At 37.8% G+C, this 22,430-nt stretch overlaps 2 protein-coding genes across 2 annotated transcripts; both read left to right on the top strand.

The window, feature by feature from the left end:
• The first annotated feature begins 469 nt into the window (after window positions 1-469).
• LOC114526916 (tudor domain-containing protein 7-like) lies at window positions 470-12,578 on the top strand. Its single transcript, XM_028548459.1, has 23 exons — window positions 470-1,175; window positions 1,891-2,021; window positions 2,169-2,348; window positions 2,786-2,874; window positions 3,088-3,199; window positions 3,956-4,216; window positions 4,515-4,602; window positions 5,103-5,247; window positions 5,680-5,756; window positions 5,959-6,059; window positions 6,574-6,628; window positions 6,740-6,933; window positions 7,046-7,155; window positions 7,333-7,585; window positions 7,977-8,090; window positions 8,207-8,314; window positions 8,406-8,438; window positions 8,672-8,740; window positions 9,158-9,622; window positions 9,753-9,818; window positions 10,161-10,274; window positions 10,350-10,467; window positions 10,569-12,578. Exons 1-23 carry the CDS (start codon window positions 641-643, stop codon window positions 10,808-10,810), a joined length of 3,660 nt encoding a protein of 1,219 aa, XP_028404260.1. The 5' UTR covers window positions 470-640; the 3' UTR covers window positions 10,811-12,578.
• Window positions 12,579-13,004: 426 nt separating this feature from the next.
• On the top strand, window positions 13,005-22,212 carry LOC114526861 (protein unc-45 homolog A-like). Its single transcript, XM_028548386.1, has 34 exons — window positions 13,005-13,165; window positions 13,814-13,993; window positions 14,193-14,229; window positions 14,713-14,834; window positions 14,919-14,972; window positions 15,179-15,268; window positions 15,359-15,422; window positions 15,582-15,685; window positions 15,821-15,874; window positions 16,051-16,162; window positions 16,418-16,478; window positions 16,564-16,658; window positions 17,004-17,136; window positions 17,281-17,334; window positions 17,434-17,503; window positions 17,890-17,982; window positions 18,072-18,140; window positions 18,316-18,381; window positions 18,460-18,554; window positions 18,709-18,796; window positions 18,874-18,927; window positions 19,082-19,231; window positions 19,303-19,347; window positions 19,499-19,569; window positions 19,658-19,724; window positions 19,819-19,932; window positions 20,003-20,053; window positions 20,139-20,203; window positions 20,318-20,435; window positions 20,574-20,662; window positions 20,746-20,809; window positions 20,919-20,983; window positions 21,107-21,161; window positions 21,239-22,212. The coding sequence occupies exons 1-34, from the start codon at window positions 13,157-13,159 to the stop codon at window positions 21,380-21,382; spliced, it is 2,802 nt and encodes a 933-aa protein (XP_028404187.1). The 5' UTR covers window positions 13,005-13,156; the 3' UTR covers window positions 21,383-22,212.
• Window positions 22,213-22,430: the final 218 nt, after the last annotated feature.

The raw sequence follows: 22,430 nt of genomic DNA, 5'->3' as shown, positions 1-22,430 counted from the left end.
CCGAGAAAGCATCAGGTTATTGAGCCTGTATTTCTTTGTCAAGCGGTAAATCCACTGTACTATAAAATAAAACTGTATGGCTAACTCAGGGGAAATGAAGTTATAAATATTATCCAAAGAAATACTGGACGCTAAACATTCATCTTTGTATCAAACTGAAGCTAATTAAAAATCCCACCTTGTGTAGAAATTCTAAGACGGTAAATACAAAAATAACTTCCCATTTTTATTTTTGTATTTTTTTTGGTACCACCCTGAATTTTGGCGTGAATCGTTCTGAGCCATACTATAATTCCACAATTACTGTAATGAGTTATATAGGAATTATAGTATAGCTCAGTGTTCCAGTCACATTTATTTGGATCGATATCAGAATACTTTCGAATTTCCCCCCATGCAAAATAATAGGAAATCGCCCCCCGTCTTTTCTAGCAAGCAACCGCAGACTCTTCGTCACACGTACCGCGGGCTTGGAGAGGTACGCTGTTTCTTGTAAATTCTGGTCTCTGGATGATGCAGCCAATTTGGCAGCCAATTTTTTCATTTTGAAGTTTCTTTTTGAAACAATTGCAAAGTATGATTGTTTTGAAATAATCGGGGCGAACTCGCGAAGCATCGAACAAGAGTTTACAACGAAACGATGGGTTCAAACGCGACGGACAAGGAGAAACTTCTGCGCGAGACCGAAGCAATGCTTCGTGCTGTCCTTATCAGCAGCCCTCGCGGAGTACGTTTCGAGAAACTGCAACGGGATTTCTTTGAACTGACGGGAAAACAAATACCATTCAAAGAGCTGGGTTATCCAAGGCTCGAGAACCTTCTGCAAAGTATGCCCTCAGTAGCAAGGATAGAAAAGGAACCAGGTGGTGACTTCGTTGTGAAGGGGGTGGCCTCAAGTGCTGACCAACACGTTGCGAAGTTGATCAGCAAACAGAAAAAGCCTTCTCTCAAGAAAGGGGCGAAGTCGTTCGTGGCCAAACGAAGGCAAATTCTGTTTCAAAAGAATGCAATCACCCCGGTGAGGAAACCCATTGGGCGACCACGGCCGCCAATCCATAAAAGTTCAAATTTTATGGCCCCAAAGTTTGTACCACCAAGAATGCAGCGACTACAACAGGAGAACAACAAGAACAGGGCTGTTGCACTGCCACTGAGACAAAATACGAAGGCTAAAGGTATGTGCATTAGTAATACGTCTGGGAAATGGGTGTTTCCAGGGTTGTTTCCTGAACAGGGTGGCAGTTTTAGAGAAAAACAGTTTAAAACTGATAGAGTTATCCAGAATAAATAAAGTTAGTTTAGTTTTGGTTTCCTCCTGTAGTAACACTGGAACAATAAGAGATGATTCTTATTGGACCTCTAGGAAGAACAGTTTAAAATTGATAGAGTTTATCAGTATAAATAAAGTTAGTTTAGGTTTAGATTGCATGGTTGGTAGTTGTGTCCATTTATTCTGTAGACTATACCGTTGGCAAAAAGGTATCAGTATGCAGAGACGAAATTTTTAAGAAGGCAATCAATGGGGTGAAAAATCAACTGCAGCTCTGCTTAAGTTCCTCATCACAAGGTTCTATTTGCGGCACAATGTGCTTCTTTAAAATCAGCTAGGGGTATTTTCATTGCAATGTTGTGTGTGCTTTAATTTGGCTCATAAAGTATCAAGTTTCACCAATATATTCTGCTTCTTTGCACAGCGAAGGTCTTGCACATTGCCTTTCAACTTTCCGACAATTGGACGAAATACAGTGAACTGCAGTGCGACAATCGTAATTGATTATAGATAACTGTGTTTTATTTGGCGCTTAAAACATCATAGGTCCCTCGTTACAATAATGTGTTATACCCTTACCTGAAAAGAACCCAGTGTTCTCTAACAATTGAACTTTTTAGATCCCATGAATTTGTCGGTCAAAGTGTCAAACAATGAGAGAAGTGTCACAACTGTCGCCTCTCATGATCAAGAGCACCCTGTGGCATCTGGTATACTCGAGAACGCAGCGTCAGTCAGATGGATCAAAGCGGTAAGTAATACATCTGAAATGAAACAGGGTATGCTATTCAAAGACAAAACAAGCGATGAATGTTATTTATTTGTTTCCACAAAACATGTAGCCTAGTTTTCTTTTTATCTCATTTCCCACATCTTATTTTGCTGTTTTCTCTTGCAGGAAATTGAAAAAGCTAACAGTGGACTGTGGGCAACACGTCTGGAACACCTCTTCAAAGAGAAGTTTAAAAGAGCGTGTCCGAAGCAACTTATGCAAGAGCTAAAATTTCGACCAGATATCACACGAGTGGAGGAGCCTATTGCTGGGAGATTTTTACTCTATGCTCCAAGACAACAACAGGTATATATTGTATATTCTGTTTTTCCATTGCGCCCTTCCAAAAATTCCCTGCACGCTCGCTCAGCTTAGCCACTGATCTATGTAAAAGCTTGTAGTGTTCTTATATTTATACAAGGCTGCTACCATACCTACTTTACTGTCATGTCTCTTTGATGCATTGGAGTTTGTTATGGTTCTACGGGGATGATTTCTCTTGAGGGAGGGTCATACTGTCACCAGTACAAGAAGTGATGAAAATAAGAATTTCTGATCATGAAGTTTTTTTTATGCCAAGGGGGGTGTTGGGTTATTTCTCCGGGGAGGTATGTATCCCTTTGCATTTTGCTAGCTAGAAGATCTGGTTTGTGCAGGTATTGACAGGCTGTTAAATTGAAGTGATTTCACCTGCTACCAGGTAAGAGGAACCACAATCATTTGATTTTTTTTTCAATTTGTAGCCTCCTGTAGCTTCCGGATCACATGTTGGAAATCAGATCCAAGTGAACAAAGCCGACTTCGTAATACCATGCTATTTACCTGATGTTGGGTATGCGAGTTTCGTTCCAACATTTCATTTGATGCAGATTCAAATTGCAATTTCAATAAACTATTGTTGGTCTTGTTTATACTTTATCTAAAGAGTCTGTTTAAAACTTTCATTTCTTGAGAGATCATTTCATTTCTTGGAATTTAATTCAAACCTGCACAGTATAAATGACATGTTTTTACTTGGTATTAATTTTTATATTCCATTTTGTAGTGCGTCAGTTCTTGTGTACATATCCCATATGGAGAACCTCAGCTGTTTCTATGTCAGTCTTTCAGATTCAATTTCTGAAATGTTGAGCGAAGAGATACGCAAGCATTACAAGGTCAGTGTCAAGTTCAGACACCACTGAAATATCTCAACCTTGCGCTTTCCTCATCTTCTCTGCAATGTCTACCACCTCACATCTTCTGATCTCTACATTTCATAATGCGTATATCTCTGACCATCTCTCCTTCATCTTTATCATATCATCTAAACCTTTCTTCCTTTATCTTCTCTGCAATGTCTACCACCTCACATCTTCTAATCTCTACATTTCATAATGCGTATATCTCTGACCATCTCTCCTTCATCTTTATCATATCATCTAAACCTTTCTTCCTTTATCCTCTCTGCAATGTCTACCACCTCACATCTTCTGATCTCTACATTTCATAATGCGTATATCTCTGACCATCTCTCCTTCATCTCTTCTTGTTACATGTCCATATCATTTCAACATTTCTTCCCTCATCTTCACTGCAATGGCTACCACCTCACATCTTCTTTAGATTTCCCCATACCGTAATATCTCTGACCAGCTCTCCTTAATCTCTTCTTATTATGTGTCCATATCATATCTCAACCTTGCTTCCCTCATCTTCTCTACAATGTCTACCGCCTCATATCTTCTGATTTCTACACTCCATGATATCTCCTACCAGCTCTCCTTCATCTCTTCTTATTACGTGTCCATATCATCTCAACCTTGCTTCCCTCAACTTCTCTTCAATGCCTACCACTCCACATCTCCCCCCTCCCTTCCCTCCCATCATTAAGCAAAAAGTCGTCTCACCCAACAATCTTCTTTATTTCTCAGACAAGTCAATACAACTCCGATGCCATTCCATCAATCTCCCAAGGACAGATATTCTGCGCCCAATTCACGGAAGATAAAAATTACTACCGCGCACGCGTCCTGGAAGTGGTTGACAGTGCGCATGTCAAAGTACTCTATCTTGACTTCGGTAATAAAGAGATTATCTCAGTGGAGAAACTGCGGGTCCTTATCAGCGATTTTCAAACACAACCAATTCAAGCATTTGAGTGTTGTTTAGAAGGTGTGCAGCCTTTAGACCAGGTACAGTAAGTTCGGCCTAAAATACTTTATTGATAAACTAAAATAGTTTTTCTGTGTTTTGAGATGAATTACTTGATCCCAAACCTCCGTTTCTAAGTGAAAATAAGAGGGAATTCCAAGACTTTAGAAAGAAGATAGATCTTTTTAAACGCATAACAACTGCATGCCATCCGGTAAAGATCCGGAAAATTGTTGGCAATTCTTGTTGAAAATTGTTGCAAAACAAATTTTAGTATTTTCACTATAGGTAAAGTCTTGTTATGCTTCAATGAACAATTTTACAATGAAATTTTTTTAGTGTCAGGAATGGAGCGAGGCAGCCATTGTTAAGTTTGATGAACTGACAAGCGAAAAGGAACTGCGGATGACCGTGCACGAGATTGACGGTAAAATATTGTTCTGAAACCCTGTTGTTCAGTGGAGATTTTCAACATCACAGGCATTTTAGAATTCTTTGGGTAAAAATGAAATTTTGGAATTCTCGGTGTTTTTAAGGTCATTCTTGCGACCGAGCCAAATTGAGAATATGATATATTGAGATATTTACATCGATGTCGTAAATTTATTAAAGTTTTAGTGATTTTAGTGATAATCGAAGGAATATTTCCTTTTTGTCACGCGGTTAAAGTGACTTAGAGTTCAAGACCTACTTTGAGGGAAATTTCCGTTCTGAGAGTTTCATTTCACAGTAGCCTCTTGATTTACACAGAAGATATCAATACTTTCTCTTGAATTTTGTGACGTAACGTTCATGTTCCCTACGTAATTCCGGGAATTTGCCCTGATTTCTTGGAATAGTAGAGACGCGGTATATTTCCGATGCTAATTGTGATGAATATTTCATCAGTGTTATTGACGCTTGTTTTCCTTCCTACTTCCTTGTCAGGCGCTATCCTAACAGTATCTCTTGTGGACGTGTCATCGGAGATGGACATTGCTGAAATGATGAAGAGAGCTGGTTTAGCCGTTGGGACTAAAAACCTGGAGACAACTTCATCATCGTCATCTTCCTCCCTGTCCTCCTCTTCAGGGTAAGCAAAGCTATTTGTAGATCAGTGAACTGTAATTAAACCTGAAACGCTATTTAACTTGGCCGCTATCTTTGATGCCAAATTTAAATGTAGTTTTTCTGAGTTTTTGAACGTTTGAGATAGACGTGGAGAGTAATTATCTAGGAATGTCTAGAACTATGTAAGATACAATTATTTGCTAATTTTTATAAAAATTGAACGAGAAACAGAGTCAGAAACGCTTCAATTTTTGCATCAACCAAGCATCGCGCTGAACTATATATAGGAGTTAGCGTTCCAGATTTTATGGTGTATAGACTAGGCTCAACTCTGACTTGATTATGTATAGTAATTATGTATAGTTAATCTGGTTCGAATTCCTCCCGTACTCTGCAGTAACACTGCATGATTAAGAATGTAAGCTGTATCTATATAGCATTTAAACATTTTTAGACCAACGTTGGAGAGGTCTCCTTCAAAAACAGAAAGCGTTGCATCGCGGTCTCGTCGCTTAAAATCCAAATCCCCAGGTACGCCAAACAGAATTCCTCAGGTTTCTGGCTGGAACCATGATGGGCAGAAATTTGCCCAAGAGTTTTTTTTACACAACAACGCTGCAACTTCGGTCAGAAGGGAACAAGAGTTGCGAGATGTCTGATTCATTTAAAAACATCGCGTTCAAACTCATTAAAAGCCAAGGTTAATTCGAGTGCTATTCTTGCCTTTCTCTAGGTATTGTTGAGTTGCCGGACGAGCTGTTTCTTGATGTTCTGGTTTGCAATATCACGGGAACTTATGACGTGTATCTACGTCTGGTCGGCGAGGAATACTCGGTGAGCTTTTGAGAATTCAAAGTACATGAATATGTCGAGAATTTGCATCCAAATGTGATCCTCAACGAGTCACATAGTTTTCATAGTATATTTATATTTTAACGAAGTAAAGAATTCCAAATGTCTATTACAACTTTCCAAACGAATCTCACCACTCACACCGTCAGATAGCACACGGCCTATAAATTACTCTCTCTCGCTCGCTCACTATAGTTCCTCACTCACTGAATGTCTCAGTCCAACTAACTCTCTCGCTCTCCACACCACATACACCTTCATCCTATCAATCACTGTTACATAACTAGAATATAATTAAGCAAAGGAAACATTTGTCTGTATAATAATCTTATCTGTCAGTTCCCGACAAATATTCTATCCTGAACTCTGAGTTTAATCCGTACCCGAGCTGGACCATTGCATGTTTCCATTTCCAAGCATGATCTTGATCCCATTACAACCTAACTCTGACCTGAATCTATCTGCTAACTTTAAACCACCGGACTTGTTTTCGTAGACTAAATTAGAAGCTATTCAAGAAAGTATGACGTGTTATTACAGCGATTCAAAAGGTATAGGCGACTAAATTATGTCTTCACTGGATTCTGGAAAATACTTGTTGAATGCTCAAGAATAACCTTTCGGAAAATTAAAAATAACGTCCGTATATTTGAATTTATTAGACGAAGTTATCACAGACCCTGCCAACGGTGATTTGTTTGCGCTGATTTCGGACGAGGTCTGGTGTCGAGTTAAGGTGACGAGTGTAAATGGCGGGGAAATTAAAGTGTTCTTCGTTGATCACGGGGACAGCACGGTGGCTAGTAAAGATCAGTTGAGACCTTTGGCCCCTCAATTCAGGCAACTGCCCTTTCAGGTATTTATGTACAAGATTGTTTAACCAATCAGCGCTCAGAAGTCAGAGAGGTTGTCAAACTGGATATTTATTTTGTAGTACTACAATATCTGCCACTTTTAAATCAATTCAGGTTTTCCAATGCGCTCTAAATGGCTTACCAAAGACCAAAAATCCGGACGTTGTTGAAACGTTAAAAAAGTTGATTATGGGCGAAGTTGCTGTGGCCGAGATTATAAAAAGGCAAGATTCTTAGTAAAATGTTTGAGCATTATGATGAAATTAAACCTCCAAGAATTAGTGAGAAACGTTTAGGTTAAGCTCAGTAGGTAAGATGCTGCCGTCTTGCGAAGTTCAACGATAGATGCTCGGCTTAATTTTTTGTGTTCATTTTTGGCGTTTTCTTTCAACAATGTTTAGGATGGGGGATTTGATATTTATCGAGCTATTGGACACAAGAACCGATGCTAATATTGTGGTGAACAATGTCGTGAGAAAGTTGGTTATACCCGACGAAGAGTTGAAACCTGTTTTACCAAAGGTTGGCCAGAGTACGGACGCCGATCTGGCGTACATTTCGACGGCGGGAAATGTATTTCTTCATGTTTCTGCTGTTGGGAGTAAACGATTGGAAGAACTGAACAGAGACCTTACTGAACATTATAAGTCCAAGGTAATTTAACTGCATTTATACTGCTCCAGTAAGGATCATCTCCTATTGATCCAGTGTTACTACAGGAGGAAACCTGAAATAAACAAACTTTATTTATACTGGATAGCTTTATCAGTTTTAAACGGTTCTTCCTAGAGGTCCAGTAAGGATCATCTCCTATTGATCCAGTGTTACTACAGGAGGAAACCTGAAATAAACAAACTTTATTTATACTGGATAGCTTTATCAGTTTTAAACGGTTCTTCCTAGAGGTCCAGTAAGGATCATCTCTTATTGATCCAGTGTTACTACAGGAGGAAACCTACACTAAACTAACTTTATTTATACTGGATAACTCTATCAGTTCTAAACTGTTCTTTGCTTATCCCAATGTTTTTAACTTTACATACAGCAATCGAAAGCAAGTGAATTTATTTCAAAGCCCGAAGCAGGCAAAATATGTTGTGCGAAAAGTGGTGATGGACACTGGTATCGTGCGAAAATTGTTTCTTTCACTGATAGGGATGTGAGTATCTTTGTTTAGTTTGAATTATTTTCCTCCACCCAATTTAAAACTTTTCACGTCAGCATATGTTCTGAATGCTCTAATCATTCATTGGTGAACAATTAATTTAACTCCAGGCTACGGAAGTGGTCTTCCTGGATTATGGTAATACAGAAGTTATACCCACCACAGATTTACGAAAACCGACTCAGGAAAACTCTCATGTCTTGTCACTGCCGTTCCAGGTGAGTTGCTTATGAATGTTTCTTCCGAAACGTTTAAGACTCGCTGGAAATTCTGGTTATATTAATTTGATGATCTTCAACATATTTTTAGGCGCTGGAATGCCAACTTTACGACGTACCGAAGGTAATTGTGAGGTTTAGAAGAAGTTAAAAAATTAAACATTCTTATATCAAATATATCAATGAAATTTCATATTGTTTTTAGTTATACCTTATTGTAGTAGTTACATTGATTGAAAAACTATTTTACATCAAGGCATTAGGAAGTTTTCTTGGAAGTTTAATGTACAGAATCTTCACATCGAGTTTAAGTTCATAAGTTTTAACGAAGAATTATTTAAATAACGTGCTTTTTAGGATGGCTGGAGCGACGATGTTATCAATCGAATCTTCGAAATTGTCGAACAAGGCAGCCTGCAAGCAGAGGTAAGGCGAAAACCACATTTACTGAACAAGAGAACACGGTTAGGGCTAAGATTTTGACGTTTCAAGGGCCTAGTTTACCAGGCCAGGCTTGTTTGTGCATTTTTACTTCGACCAGGACACTTTCGACTGAGAAATAGTTATTTTCAGCGTAAAATATACACGAACTCTGGGAAACCAACAAGCGATAACAAGCTTCGTCATTTTCGCGCCAAACTCGGTGCATTTGCTTTCGCCATCTGACGAAGCTCGTTGCCAGTGCATGGACTTTTGAATACAAAATTAACCAACAAACTCACATTCAAAAGCTCGACGACTATACGAGTTTTGGCTGATGGCGTAAGCAAACAGCGCACGAGAATGACGAGACTTGTACTCGTATAGTCGTACTCGTAGTCACTGCTAAAGTTATCTATTAAGGTGATATCAAAAGGTGATATACCCGCGGTGAGCCTTTTAGTTACAATGGAATCGGAAGGTGAGTGCGAGACTCATCGCCTCGCAAGTCTGCTCGGGCTTGGAGTCTTCGTAAACGGCAACCAACCTGTATCAAATATGGAGATCAGTAATACTGATGTTATAAAGAAGGAAACGCAAGCTGGAGTGAGCGAGGAAATATTGATACCAGCTAAGGAGGAAGTAAATCCAAAAAAAGTGGAAGATGAAAGAGCAAGCAGAGCTGCAAATATCTCTAATGCTATGAATGAATTGGTTGACAATTCGCAAGGCGTGAATACGGGTTTAAATGGGGGTCCTGGAGCACAGGCTGTGCGGGCTGATGATGTTAAGGTGACTGGTAATCATTTGCGATGGAATCCACTGCCACTTCAAGTTGGATGGTTTGATGTCTACATCACCGAAGTCAGAGACGCCGATCATTTCACGGTGGGTTGAGTTTGTTGTTTCGTTGTAAGGAAGTGGAGGTGATGACTATGGATCCATCGTTAGCAGTTGCTGATAACCGTAAGAGCAGGTTCTGGAGTCGTTTCAGTAAATCACTTTTCTCATTACTTAGTTTCAACTTTTGGAGAGCAATTCAGAGATTACCAAATTGGGGGAAGAGTTACAGGAGTTTTACCAGGTATGAACGAAACTGATTCGATGCAACAGGCGGGAATTTCGTTTTAGACCAATCAGCAAGTTTGTTTACATTTTCAGTAAGCCAATCAGAATGCATAAATTTTTATAAAAAGTACAATTTATAAAAAGTACATTTTACATGAAGTAGTAAAAATTTATGAATTCTGATTACCTTTGCCTAAAAAATGTAAACAAATATGGCGATTAGTTTAAAACGAAATTCCTCCTTGTTATTCGATCTAACAGTTTTTCTAGACGAGTTACGCCCAACCTGACTTTTTTACTTTCTAAACTGACTTTATACGTACTGGATTGCTCAGTTTAGTTTAAACTTTGACTGTAGAATCAAGTTGAAACTGAAGTGACGTTGGTCGAGGGAGACGTGGTTGCTCTTTTCTATGAAGCCGACGAATATTGGTATCGTGGTTTAGTTGAGACTGTAATCAATGAGGAAAAAGTGAGTAATTTTTTCGTGCGTGAAAAATCAGTCAGAGAAACAAATTTTGTTTAACTTAGATTTTGCGTTTCACAGGCGTACATTCGGTTCCTGGATTATGGCGGAAACGCTACCGTTAACAGGGAGGACGTACGCGTTTTGGATGAAAAATTTCTGAAGTTGCCATTCCAAGGGGTTTCAGCAAAATTAGCTGGTAAGTTGCAAAAACAATTGTTTTATTGGATTTACTAAAGGTGGTTTATTTAATTGGGAAGAGTTAAAATTTTAAGATGACAATGAACGTTTCGTTTTTAGGAGTAAAGTGTACAAAGAAAAAGTGGTCTAGGCAGTCTATTAAGCATCTTAAATACCTAATGTTGGATCGATCTCTAGTAGCGAGAGCCGCCAATGGCCTTGCTAACTACAATCTCGACCCCTCATCTACTGTTGAATTGGAACTTTGCGATACAGAAGACCCCAAACAGGACGTCTTTATTGCAGAGAAGTTTATTGCAAGTAATTTTGACGTCGTTTCATCGTTATCTCCAGCAATCTGAGGCTCTATGTGCGATTTATTAATAATTTGAAATACTTCATATTAATCGTATGTCGTCCGTCGTCTTGTGGTTCAAGAATGAGAATTTTCAGTAGGAGTGGAGACAGTCACCAATTACAGGGAATTGGAAAACGTTTAAATTGGAAATCCAGAGTTTTAATACAAGGCGGAATATATTGGAATGTTTAAAGGTATTGTGAAGGCATAAGTTCCGGTTGCAGAAACTCTTTACCGCCTTCTGTAACGGAAAGCAAATTTAAAAATTGAAGTATGACACAATGGATGTTTTTGTTCAATCTCAGTTAATTGGAGGTGTCGCTTCAGTCATTAGAGTTTGAAAATGTTCTTTCTATTGGCAAAAGGACAACGGTCTGGAGAGCAATATTTTTGAACAACCAAATTTGTGAGCGGGAACAATGTTTCAGACAGGTTTTACCAAAGTGATGTTTTGTACCAAGGCAGGTTTAAGGACGAAGAATTTTAAAACTTTTTTAGATATCACAACAGAACTACATGCCAGTAATCTTTGTTCTTGTTCTCAGTTTGGTTCAGGGAGAAATTTATCGTTAGGATGCTATTCTTCAGTTGTAAATGCTTCACCTTTAGCTGAGATGGAGTCCGGTTAATGGCGGTGCAACACTAGCTAAACTGAATGGCTAAATTATCGAAATGACCTGCCTGTACTAAGTCGGGGATAATAAAGTTGACGCCAGGAAAACTTTGGAGGCTGAAGTGAACATTCAGAATTCTGAAGAAAAAACTATGAAATTGATGTTACCTCCATGAATGATGATTGGAGATGCCTGGTTGAGATTTTTCTAATAGAAAAATGTGCGGATTGGACGCTTATAAACCTTATGGCTTGACTTTTAATGGTGCATGTTAGTAAACTCTTGGCATGCGAAACTGCTCGTTTTGAAGTAATGGACAACGAGAGGTGATTTAGGAGTTTCTTGAAAACGGATTGAAACGGTTTGATGGAAATGATGAGCTTTGGGATAAAATGCTGCAACTGCCTGTTTTCAAAACAGATAATCGCGCACTTGGATGCTTAACTGGCATTCATAATATTCATAATAGTATTGAATTTGAAGGCCTTTACCAATCATTGTTGGTGACATAAATTTGTGGTAATTTGAATGAAGCTCACAACTATGGCTGTAGATATGCCAAGCGAGCAAGTTCGCAATGAAACTGGACATTATGGCAGAATTTAATGACGGAAATAACAATCTTCGTTGGGTTTTAGACAAATTTAGTTGATTTGGAAGACGATAGACCTGATTTGACTCGTCGTGGCTGTGGAATATGTTATATGAAAGATACCAATTTTCGCCGTTGTAAAATGGAACTATTTGGCCTTTAAAACAATTCGTATTCGCCGTGGTGGAAGACGATACGAAAGAAGAAACTTGGATTTCACATTTAAACAGTTTTGTTTCAGAAGTTTTTAGACTCTGGCTGCTTCAGGAGAAAGTAATAATTTTTGTCCAAAAGGTAGACTTATAAAGCCGCCATTCTAAAACTTTTACGAATTACTGACCCATGTCGTATAAGTGGAGTACTTTTCGTATATAGAAAAACCCTGTTATTTTGAGGTGACCTATTTTCAAAGATATCAGCGTTAGATATGAAGGACAGGATTGTAGTGTGGGCTAAGAATTTTAGACACACGCTACTTTTTCATCTCGTTATAAAATGAAAATTGAAAAACTTGAAAAAGACTATTTTGATGTATTTTTCTAATGTCAATCAGTTTATTAAACTGTAAGAGAAATGACCAAAGAGTATCCTCGTTATGTCTCAATGCTTGAAGGGAAAATCGTTTATTTAAAATAACTATTGCCCACTGTTGCCGGTGAGTATCACGCTTTTGTTATTTTGAGGCCATGAACAGGGTTGAACTAAAACTACTTTTGATGTATGATTTTATATAATTCTCAGTCAGACCCAGGTTCCTCGACTTTACTATAAAAGGGCAAATATTTGAAACTTAGGTTTTTCACATAAACAAATGAACGCATTTACGGATGCAACAAGTAATAAGCTTTTCTATGGCCTGTATGCTTAGCAATTTCAGCTAAAAAATAAGCGAAATAACGAAACAGCTTTTCACTCGACTTATTGAAAAAAAATTCATTGTATTTCCCGCAAAGTATGCAAATTAATTCTGAATCTTTAATTTTGTTAGAGAACCGCTGCAGGAAGCCACCCGAGGCTCGTAAACAATATGTCGAACTTTTCTGAAGTTTATTGATGGAAAGTTCGATACTTCTGTTCGCTGGAAGAGAAAGACTGCTTTCATAATCAAGCTTAATCTAAGTGTAGCTGAAAGATTGAGGTCAGGATGAGTGAGGTACGTGTTTTAAAAGAAATCGGAGTGTTGTAACTACATTTATATCACAATTGATCGTGACAGATTTTTGTATATTTGTCATGTTCTCAAAGGTATATGTCTAGGGTGTGTTGGGCCAGTTTCGGTGTCCTCCTCTTACTGATTTTGAGACTTATGCTTTATTGTTTGTATTGGTTTGACGAGCACTCAAAATCGCTACTGTTTAAGGATCTGATCGCTGATGTGAACGTAATCACTGGGACAGAAATTAGAAAATGTAGTTTTGTTTTAATGTTTAAGTATACATTATTACATTGATGACAACAGAATGGCTGTACACAATGTCCCAGTTGTCTGAGATCAATAGATTCTTTAACCGTCGTTCTCCTGGACAATTTTACCCCTCCTTGACAAACGGTTATATTGATAGTATTGTAAACAAATTTATCTAACAGTTTCTCTTAGTAATCTCAGTGAAATGCCAGATGCTTTACTTGTGAGCTGTTAGGTTCTGGCATGTAACAAAGCAAAAGCTGGGGGTTGTATAACTTGTATTGGCTGCACAAGGCACTTACTATCCTTAACGATTTAGTATTAAGCACATGAGGGGTGTTCATTGGGAATTATGATTAGAATGCATCTAAATCTGTTACTAAAATGTTTCCACAGAATATCAAGGATCAGGTGCTTGCAGTGAAAGCAGAAGGGAATGACCATTTTAAGAAGATGGATTATTCAAAGGCCATAAGTAGTTACGAAAATGCATTGAATCTATGCAAAGGAAACAGTGAATTAAAGGAAGAACATGGAACAATATTGAAGAACAAAGCTGCATGCTTTCTTAAAATGGTGAGATCATGAGTTCATGTCTTGAAATAGTCTGATAAAAATTTATTACTCACAGTTGAATGCAACCAATTAAGAAATTCAGATTAGTGTTCTTGCAGTATTCTATTTTTGTGAACTTTCTGAAGTGTAACATTATTGATCGAAGGAATAACTATCACACTCTTATATATATATTGAAAATATGTTTTCATGTCTACAGGGTAATTATACCAAAGCACTAAAAGACTGCGATGAAGGTATGTTTCAATCCAACCTTCACTATTTTTTCACTCCAACCTTCAGTCTGATTGAAATCTGTCTATCATTACCAAAGTTAAGTTAATCATAGGAACCTTTTAAGATACACCAAATCTACTACATGGATGTATCATATGTTTTAGTTTTACATACAGCTCTGACCTTGTTTGCCAAAAGGAGTCCATAATATTTATTTCTGTTGTAAAACTGTGGAAATGAAGACAGTATTACTTCACGTCCGTATCATAGATTTGGTGTATCTTAAGGTCCTTTATATATTTGTACAACCATCTCTAGGCACTAACTATATTATTTAGTTTAAGAACCTTAAAGCTTGCAAAATTGTAAAGACTAAACCAATCTGGAACAGTTGTGGAATTTCAATAATTTCCTTTCTTGTATTTTATGATTTTTTTTTCTTATTGGTCTGTAGTTCAATCACCCCTTCTCAATCTTCAGATCGATCCTTTTATTTCTTTAAGCACTGCAATATTTACCAAAAGATCCAAAGGCGTTGTTCCGTAAATGTCAAGCTCTTGAAAAACTGGAGCGTTTAGAAGAAGCATATAAAACTGCCAGGATATTGGTTCAGATTGTGCCAAAGGTACAAAGGAATCTTCTGTTTTTAAGATATTTGATTGCCTTTTAAAGAGTTATATGACGTTTTTTCCTCTTTTCAAAATCCAAGGATCCAGCTGTCCAGCAATTTTTAAGGAACTTGACCCAACAAGTGCAGCAAAAGGTATTGATCAGGTTTTTTTTGGCCCGTGTTTTCAAGACGTTCATTCACTCGAGTTTTGGTAAATTACTAGACATTCTCGGTCTTAATTTCGTGCTTTTTTGCCCAGAATAAAATTTAATTCATTCATATCTACAGCGTGTAGAATGTTACCATGATATAATGAAACCATCACAGATATAATGAAACATGCATTTTGAAATTTTCAGACCGAAAAACAAAATACAACAGACGGCATGGTTGAGACGATGTTTTCGGCTATCTTCGATGAAAATGAACCTGATGATCGCAAAGTCCAGGTATCTAAAGAGATTTACGAGCGTGAAACTTGCTTTTACTTTGTTTCACAAGCCTTGGGTCAACTTTGAACACTTCCCTTTGTATCACAGGCGATGAAAAACCTGATCGTTTTGGCAAACAAAGATTCTGGTGCAGACATAATATGTAATGCAGGTAGGAAAGTATATGGTTAAAACGATGGAAACAAACTGAGGAACCTGTAATTGGTTTTATTCAGAGAAGAACGTCAGCCCTATGACTGATTTAGCGGGTAAGCTGGGCTTTCTTCTTTATCTTTGAATATATCATATTGATTAGCTTTTGCATTTTTAGGTGGAATCGGCAAGTTATCCAAAGTTTTGGAAGTCGGAAACGAGGAATTAAGACACCTGGCAATCAAAGTTGTTGGGGTTCTTTGTAAAGGAAGTGCTTTACGGGTGAGACTGAATTGTCCGTTTCGCGATGAAACGTTGACACAACGAAATATATTGATGTACCGAAATTAAAATAAGAAAACGGCCAAGAACTATTCGAATCAAGAAATACATGAAATCGATTTCTTTTTTCGATAGGCTGCAAGAGTGTTTGAAAGTTTGAAAGGAAGACTTTCTCCTTGTATAAAATCGGTATGCACTTGTTGTTTTCCGAGTAAAGTTACTAGTTCGTTCACTCTTGTAGCTTTGCTCGGTGAAGAACTAATAATTTTTTGAGAAAATATCCTTTTTGGCACAGTTTTAATTAGACACAGGTCTGCAGGGCCAACAGACCGAAAGCTTTGCGATGATAATATTTGTTTTACCAGAAATCTGCAGAGGTCTGCGACAGTGCCGTAAGCCTTATCAGTCAATTCATTCAAGCCACCGTCAGACAGCCCACCGCGAAAGAAAAGCAAAAAGACGAACAACCTCCTCTAGGTAAGCGACTAAGTAATACCTTAATCGATTATGGTGTAAATTTGTTGAGTTCCTTAAAGCTCATTTCTATGTGCGATTTCCTCTTTTGATACATGTGAACGAGTGGATTAGTTACGCACGTTCGAATAAGGACACGTATACATTAGAGCATTCATAACTATTCACTCGTTGTCATCGGTCTGAAGTAGAAAATCGCAACAAAAATCTATTTTAACTTTTTTAAACGTACCGTTTTTTTTAATCTGTATTATATAGTGTACAAAGATGAATTGAAATACGCCTGTTCGGTGCTGTTGGATAATTTAGTTGATCCTGAGTAAGGGAGTTAAGATGGCTTGTATTATATCTCAGCCGAAATCGTTCGTATCTCAATGACGGTTGTGTTAAAATGTCTGTTTCAGTGTGAATGCCCGGAATCGAAACGCCATTATCGAGTGTGTGATTACAGCAGTACCTGGAAACAAGCACATGGTCCAGTTATTTGTCGAACTAGAAGGTCAGAGAAATCATTTGTACACCACAGTCCAGCGACCGTTGTCATTTTGCCGCCAAATGAAACGATAACTGTAGAAGTAGCTACGACATTTTCCTGCATAAATACACGTAGTTCTTTTGGGATTTTTGCTTGAATTAGTGGAATACTTGATCCTAAACCTGCAAATGATAAGTTTCCCTCTAATTCGCACGCAGAAAAGCGCTCAGTGTTGAATATTTTAGTTGAAGTCTGGACAGAAAAATTAAAGACATCACGTCTATTCTTAAAAGCACTACATCGTACGCGGTGAAACACTAGATGAAAGTGTTATGAAGAACGAGTTCTGTAAAATTACATATTTTTTAGGCGTTCGAAGGTTACTCCAAGTCGCAGCAATGGCGGCCTGTGTTTGGTCAAACACGAACTCCGCGATACCAGTTGACAAATCAACGAGGATGGATGTTTCTGTTGCATTATCGAAACTCTACGACAGTTTAGGGTATAAATCACCTGTTTTTGTTCAGAACGCGCATAATCATACTTACTAAAAACGCTCAAAACAGCAACGCCACTTGAAAATCATATATTGGTTAATTTTATAACTAGAAAAATATGACAAATTGTATCCTTTATGTCCTTTTAGTTATAAAGACAAAGATAAGGAGAAATTTCTCGCAGACTGTGACAGCGTGGTGTGGTGAGTATCCCTTCTTCTCCTGAGCGAACGAATAAGTGAATAGAGTTGAGAAATGTAGTTTTACGGCGATGCAAAATCTTACTTTGTCTTTTCTTCTAGTAAATATATTCAAAGTTCGGAAAGAGCTACCAAGATAAATGGCCTGGCCGCATTATGCGCTGTATTGCAAGTAAGTTTGTGTCCTACCATGAAATATACCATTCTGAATTGTACCAATATTCACAGAGACCATACCACTCCACACCATAGCATACCATAGCATACCATAGCATACCATTGCATACCATTACCGTACCTTACCATACCATACCATACCATGCCATACCATACCATACCATACCATACCATACCATAGGTCATACCATATTTATATCATAATATCACACCCTACCACCATCATAATCTTGCATGCTTCAACTCCATACGACCTAGTTCCTCGCCCTTCAGTCCTCATCCATCCTTCACTGTCCTCCTCTATCCTTCATTGTTCCCCGTCCTATTGAAGCTTGTTCACCGCATCCGCTGGTCTTTCCTTAAAGCATATTATACTTCCAGGGGGTCCACGATGCAGCAGCGGCCATTTTAGCGAAAACCGAAGTTACAGAAGTAGTGTTTTCTATCGCTCAATCGGATCAATTAGACGGACAGGTTGGCATAAAATTTACTAGAGTACTGCAGGTATTGTAAATAACATCTTGTAAGCCGTTTCTAATTGGTTTTTCTTGAAAATTTTAAAGATTGCGGCAGCCGAAGTGATTGCATTGGCCGCTTCAAACAAACAAAGATGCAGCGAAATTCATAACAAGGTATGTGAGTTGGTTGAGAAAAGGAAAATTAATTTCTTCTTTTAAAACTTCTTTTATAAAGCAAGAAAGAAAATAGGAAGTTGAGAATTTAGGTGAAGATTTTGCCAAGAAACTAAACACTATTTGCCGTTGTTCTAAAATGTAATTTGAAGTTTGTAATGAAACCGTTTTATAGGGAATGTCTGTTTTGAAAAATCTCTACAAGTCCACGAATGAAGATCTTCAAGTCCGTGCACTCGTAGTGAGTATCAAATCGTGCAGTGTAACAGAATATCAAGTTTTTCCTACCTCGTACTAAAATATACCAACCGTCTTTCAGGGAATGTGTAAAGTTGGCTCGACAGGAGCAGGGGATATCAATTCGAAAGTTTACAAGAAAGAAACTATACTTAAACTATATAAGTCCGCAAGAAGGTTTGTGTACATATAACTTGAATTTTCAATGTGATTATTAAAGGACCAGGCTGTCACCATGCAGGCCATTATCGTGTCTTAAAGCTATGATAGCTTGAAAATGCACAGTATTTACGGATTCAAATTTTGCCATTTGCTTTGCCTTTGTTTCCAGTTATCTTGTGCGACCGAAAGAGGAAATGGAATTAAGAAAATGGGCCTCCGAAGGACTGTCGTTTCTAACTTTAGATGCTGACGTTAAAGTATGAATTATTATGCATTGCATAAATCATTCTTGGGTTTTTTAGCATCGTAAAAGTTTTTAAATTTGTTATTTCAGGAAGAATTGATACATGATAGCACAGCACTAACGTCTTTATTAGACTTGGCAAAGGTTCGTAAAGATACACTTCAATTTGGTATTAAACACATTAGTTTTAAACTGTGGAAAATATATATATATCGGTGTATAATGTATACATACTGCTGGAAAGGGCATCTGTATTATATTGTTTTTATTCTCATTGTTTTTGTTATCGACGCTTCAGCTTGAAGACAATTCTCTACTGTACGGCGTCTGTCAAACTCTTGTCAACCTCACGAACAGTTACGACAAACCGGAGAAGAATGAAAACTCGGAAAAAATGAAGGAATTAGGAAAATTCGCAAAAGTCAGCATTCCTGAATATGATGAGAAGGTATATATACTTTTATCTTTGCATATTCTTCCTGGTTCCTTGAACTTGAATTGCTCTCTTTTATTTTTCAGGATAACGAAGATTTTGTCCAGAAAAGAATTAATATATTAGTTAAGGTATGAAGCTTACTACCTCATTTATAATCGAGTTTAATTTCTTATTTTTATCACCCTGGGCTTAGCTATATTCTTTGAAAGGTATCGTGATCCGCACACAGTGTTTTCTATGTAAATTGTAATGTTTACAATTGGATTTTGCTGAATTTAGGAAGGGGTCGTAAACGCTTTAGTAAACTTGGCAAAACCCGAGAGCAAGCAATGTCGAGAAATGATAGCGAGGTAAGCCATAATGGACTGGACGTTTTGAAAACTCACATTTGGAAACTTACATTAAATATACTCATGAAGTATTTCCCTTGATCTATAGGGTATTTCATGGTATTGTCACTGTCCAGGAACATCGAGGACTCACGGTCCAGCAGGGTGGCGCTAAGGTGATTCATAAAGTCTTTTTTATTTCTTCACGCTCCCAAGGTTCTTCCAGTTAAGTATTTCGAAGAAATTGAAATTTTCAATCGTTCGCCATAGGCTCTTCTCCCGCTAACAACGGTCAACACGGACAGAGGTAAAGATATAGCCGCGCATGCTCTGGCGAAGGTCGCCATTACGATGAATCCAGCTGTTGCTTTTCCTGGACAAAAGGTATTTGTCTACTTCGTTTATAAATGGTTGACTAGGACTCATTAACAGTGGGAATAATTTTACATTGCAGAGTTTCGAGTTGGTTCGACCATTGCTGTCGCTTCTTCATCCCGACAAAAAGGTATGCCACAAGCAAACTGTATTTTTTACCCCTGACTTTCCCCCTGACTTTACCCCCAAACTCACTTTGTTTCTATCCGTGTCAGAGTTTGGAACAATTCGAGTCACTCATGGCCCTTACTAACCTTGCCGGAATGAACAATGACGTCAGGTAACTCTCTGATCTCGAAACGAGCACTGGATGAAAATGTCCAGATGCATGCTTCCAAGATCAGTGAATGTATTGGAACAGCGACAAGTTGATATTCATCGTATCTTTACGCAGGAAACATATTTTTCATGAAAGAGGAATTCCTGACATCGAAAGCTTGTTGTTCGAGGATCACGAGATGGTCAGGAGGGCTGCGGCCGAGTGTATGTGCAATCTTGTTTATTGTCAAGAGGTATGAACCAAGATTACTTTCTTCTTGAGCGTGGAAGGCCTTGTTGTGTGTGTGAAGTGAAAGGCCTTGTTGTACTCAAATCGTAGTTGTGGTCAAAATAAAAAGAATCTCAACAGAGTCATTGAATAATTTTTTAAGGTAGCTGACTTGTTTCTTCAAGAAAATACAACGGAAAGAGTGAAGTTGTTTACTTTATACTCTGGTGAAGAAGATGAACTATTAGCGAGGTATAAATAGACTCTTAAGTGGATTATATATTCAAGCCTTGAACGGCTTTATTTTAAATGTTTATTTTAAATTCAACATTCAGGGCTTGTTCTGGTGCACTGGCTGTCGTAACAGACAATCCCAAAATTTGTGAAAAAGTCGCCGAGGTAAACAACAGCAGCTTTTCTTGCTTTTAACAACCATTTTTATTTTATTTCGACGTTGTTTGAGATTCCAAAATATGCGATTTTTCAACCTTTATCAATTTTAATGAAGGTCAAACCTTGGTTGGAAATAATGCAAGGACTATTGCTCTCAGGGAATAAGGAACTAAAGCACAGGTAAAACAATTTCTAAATTAAATCCATGTTTACAAAATATGCCTGAAAATTGCCGGTGTATTCGCTAGTAATAATTGTATGAAATGCATCAAATGTTAAACAGAGTGATATATTATTTTCAAGGGGGTCTTTTATTGTCAGAAATTTAATGAAAGCAAGCAAATCAATCGCAGAAAAGGTGAGTTTCTTATCCGTTTCGCGAGGGTTAGAAATTTGTGTTATTCTTCAATATTTTTCTGCAATTCGTGACTTCAGCTCGTTGAAAGCAAAACTTTCGAGATTCTCCTCGCATTGTCCCAGGATGCATCACTGGACGCGAATATAAAGGAAGCCATTATGGAGAGTTTGCAAAAAGCGAAAGACTGGGAACTAATTAAGAAAGCTCCGAAGAATGACTAATGTTGTACTGGGAACCACTACATCGACACTCAACTCTTTGTAATTCTGTCGTAAAACGCATCTCTCTAAGTCCAGTATCAAATCAATATGGGTTTTCTTCAAAGGGAAAGACCTCAGTCCATGCTACGCAAAGATATCACTTGAACAATCAGCATTTCACAAAATTTTATTTCCAGTCACTGCCTGAGATGAGACACTTTGCGATTGGCGCTCGTACCCAGGCGCTTCATTGGAAAACATAAAGTTGCATTCAGGTACATATAGAGATCTGTGACCAACCAAGAACGATTTGCTGGGGTTGGTTGTGGACAGTGGTTGTGGAGGACGCGCGTTGGAAAACAACCATGCACCCCTGCGCGCTCGCTCTTCTTAGCCACTGATCTGTATATGAAAGCTGAATGCAGTCTTATAGGTTTTCCTTGAAACCCTCTGATGTTCACGAATCGTTTCTTGAAAAGATATATATTTCAGCCTAGCCAACCGTAAACATTTTACTCGTTCTAAAAGTTTATACATTTGATGCTGCTATACTATTATTATTACTACACAATTAGCTCGTTATTTTTTGATAATAAAATTGTGAATTTATCCGCATGACGTTAACTCATTCGTCAGAGACGTAAATTTTAAAACAATTTTGTTCAAATCAAACAGGATTTTGAGAATTCAAATTGAATTCAGTAAGCCTGTTGCTATGTTGGCGCGAAAAAACAACAACTGAATGGCTATATCAGTTGATAAAGATAGATAAAAGGAACTACTTTCAAATGGTAAATACCATGCGAAAATCATGCGGTCAAATTCTGTTATTGACACTGGTGATAAAGTTGAATTTAACGAAGTATGTGTTACTGCTTATAAAGCTATTTTATACTTTTTATTTCACAGAAATAATTCAATTTATTATTGTCCTTTAATTTATTATTTTCCTACAAACGTTTCTACTGATTTTTATTTTCTTCTTGAATCATGGATGATTTTGACGAAATTTACTGTTTTTTTCGTGTGCATCGAAATACCACTAACCCCTCCTCGGGCGCGCACTTTG

The sequence above is a fragment of the Dendronephthya gigantea genome, unplaced genomic scaffold (genome assembly GCF_004324835.1).
Source record: "Dendronephthya gigantea isolate DGI-Jeju-01 unplaced genomic scaffold, DenGig_1.0 000042F, whole genome shotgun sequence".
NCBI lineage: Eukaryota > Metazoa > Cnidaria > Anthozoa > Malacalcyonacea > Nephtheidae > Dendronephthya > Dendronephthya gigantea.
This window is presented reverse-complemented; position numbering and strand designations above follow the sequence as displayed.

Excerpts from the sequence above, each read along its gene's own strand:
- LOC114526861 (XM_028548386.1), top strand. Across the intron at positions 14,973-15,178 it reads CCCAACAAGTGCAGCAAAAG|ACCGAAAAACAAAATACAAC; the intron begins GTATTGATCAGG and ends TGAAATTTTCAG. Across the intron at positions 18,928-19,081 it reads CTTTATTAGACTTGGCAAAG|CTTGAAGACAATTCTCTACT; the intron begins GTTCGTAAAGAT and ends TCGACGCTTCAG.
- LOC114526916 (XM_028548459.1), top strand. The coding sequence starts at position 641 with ATGGGTTCAAACGCGACGGACAAGGAGAAACTTCTGCGCGAGACCGAA. Across the intron at positions 4,217-4,514 it reads GTGTGCAGCCTTTAGACCAG|TGTCAGGAATGGAGCGAGGC; the intron begins GTACAGTAAGTT and ends AAATTTTTTTAG. Across the intron at positions 6,060-6,573 it reads TGGTCGGCGAGGAATACTCG|ACTAAATTAGAAGCTATTCA; the intron begins GTGAGCTTTTGA and ends TTGTTTTCGTAG.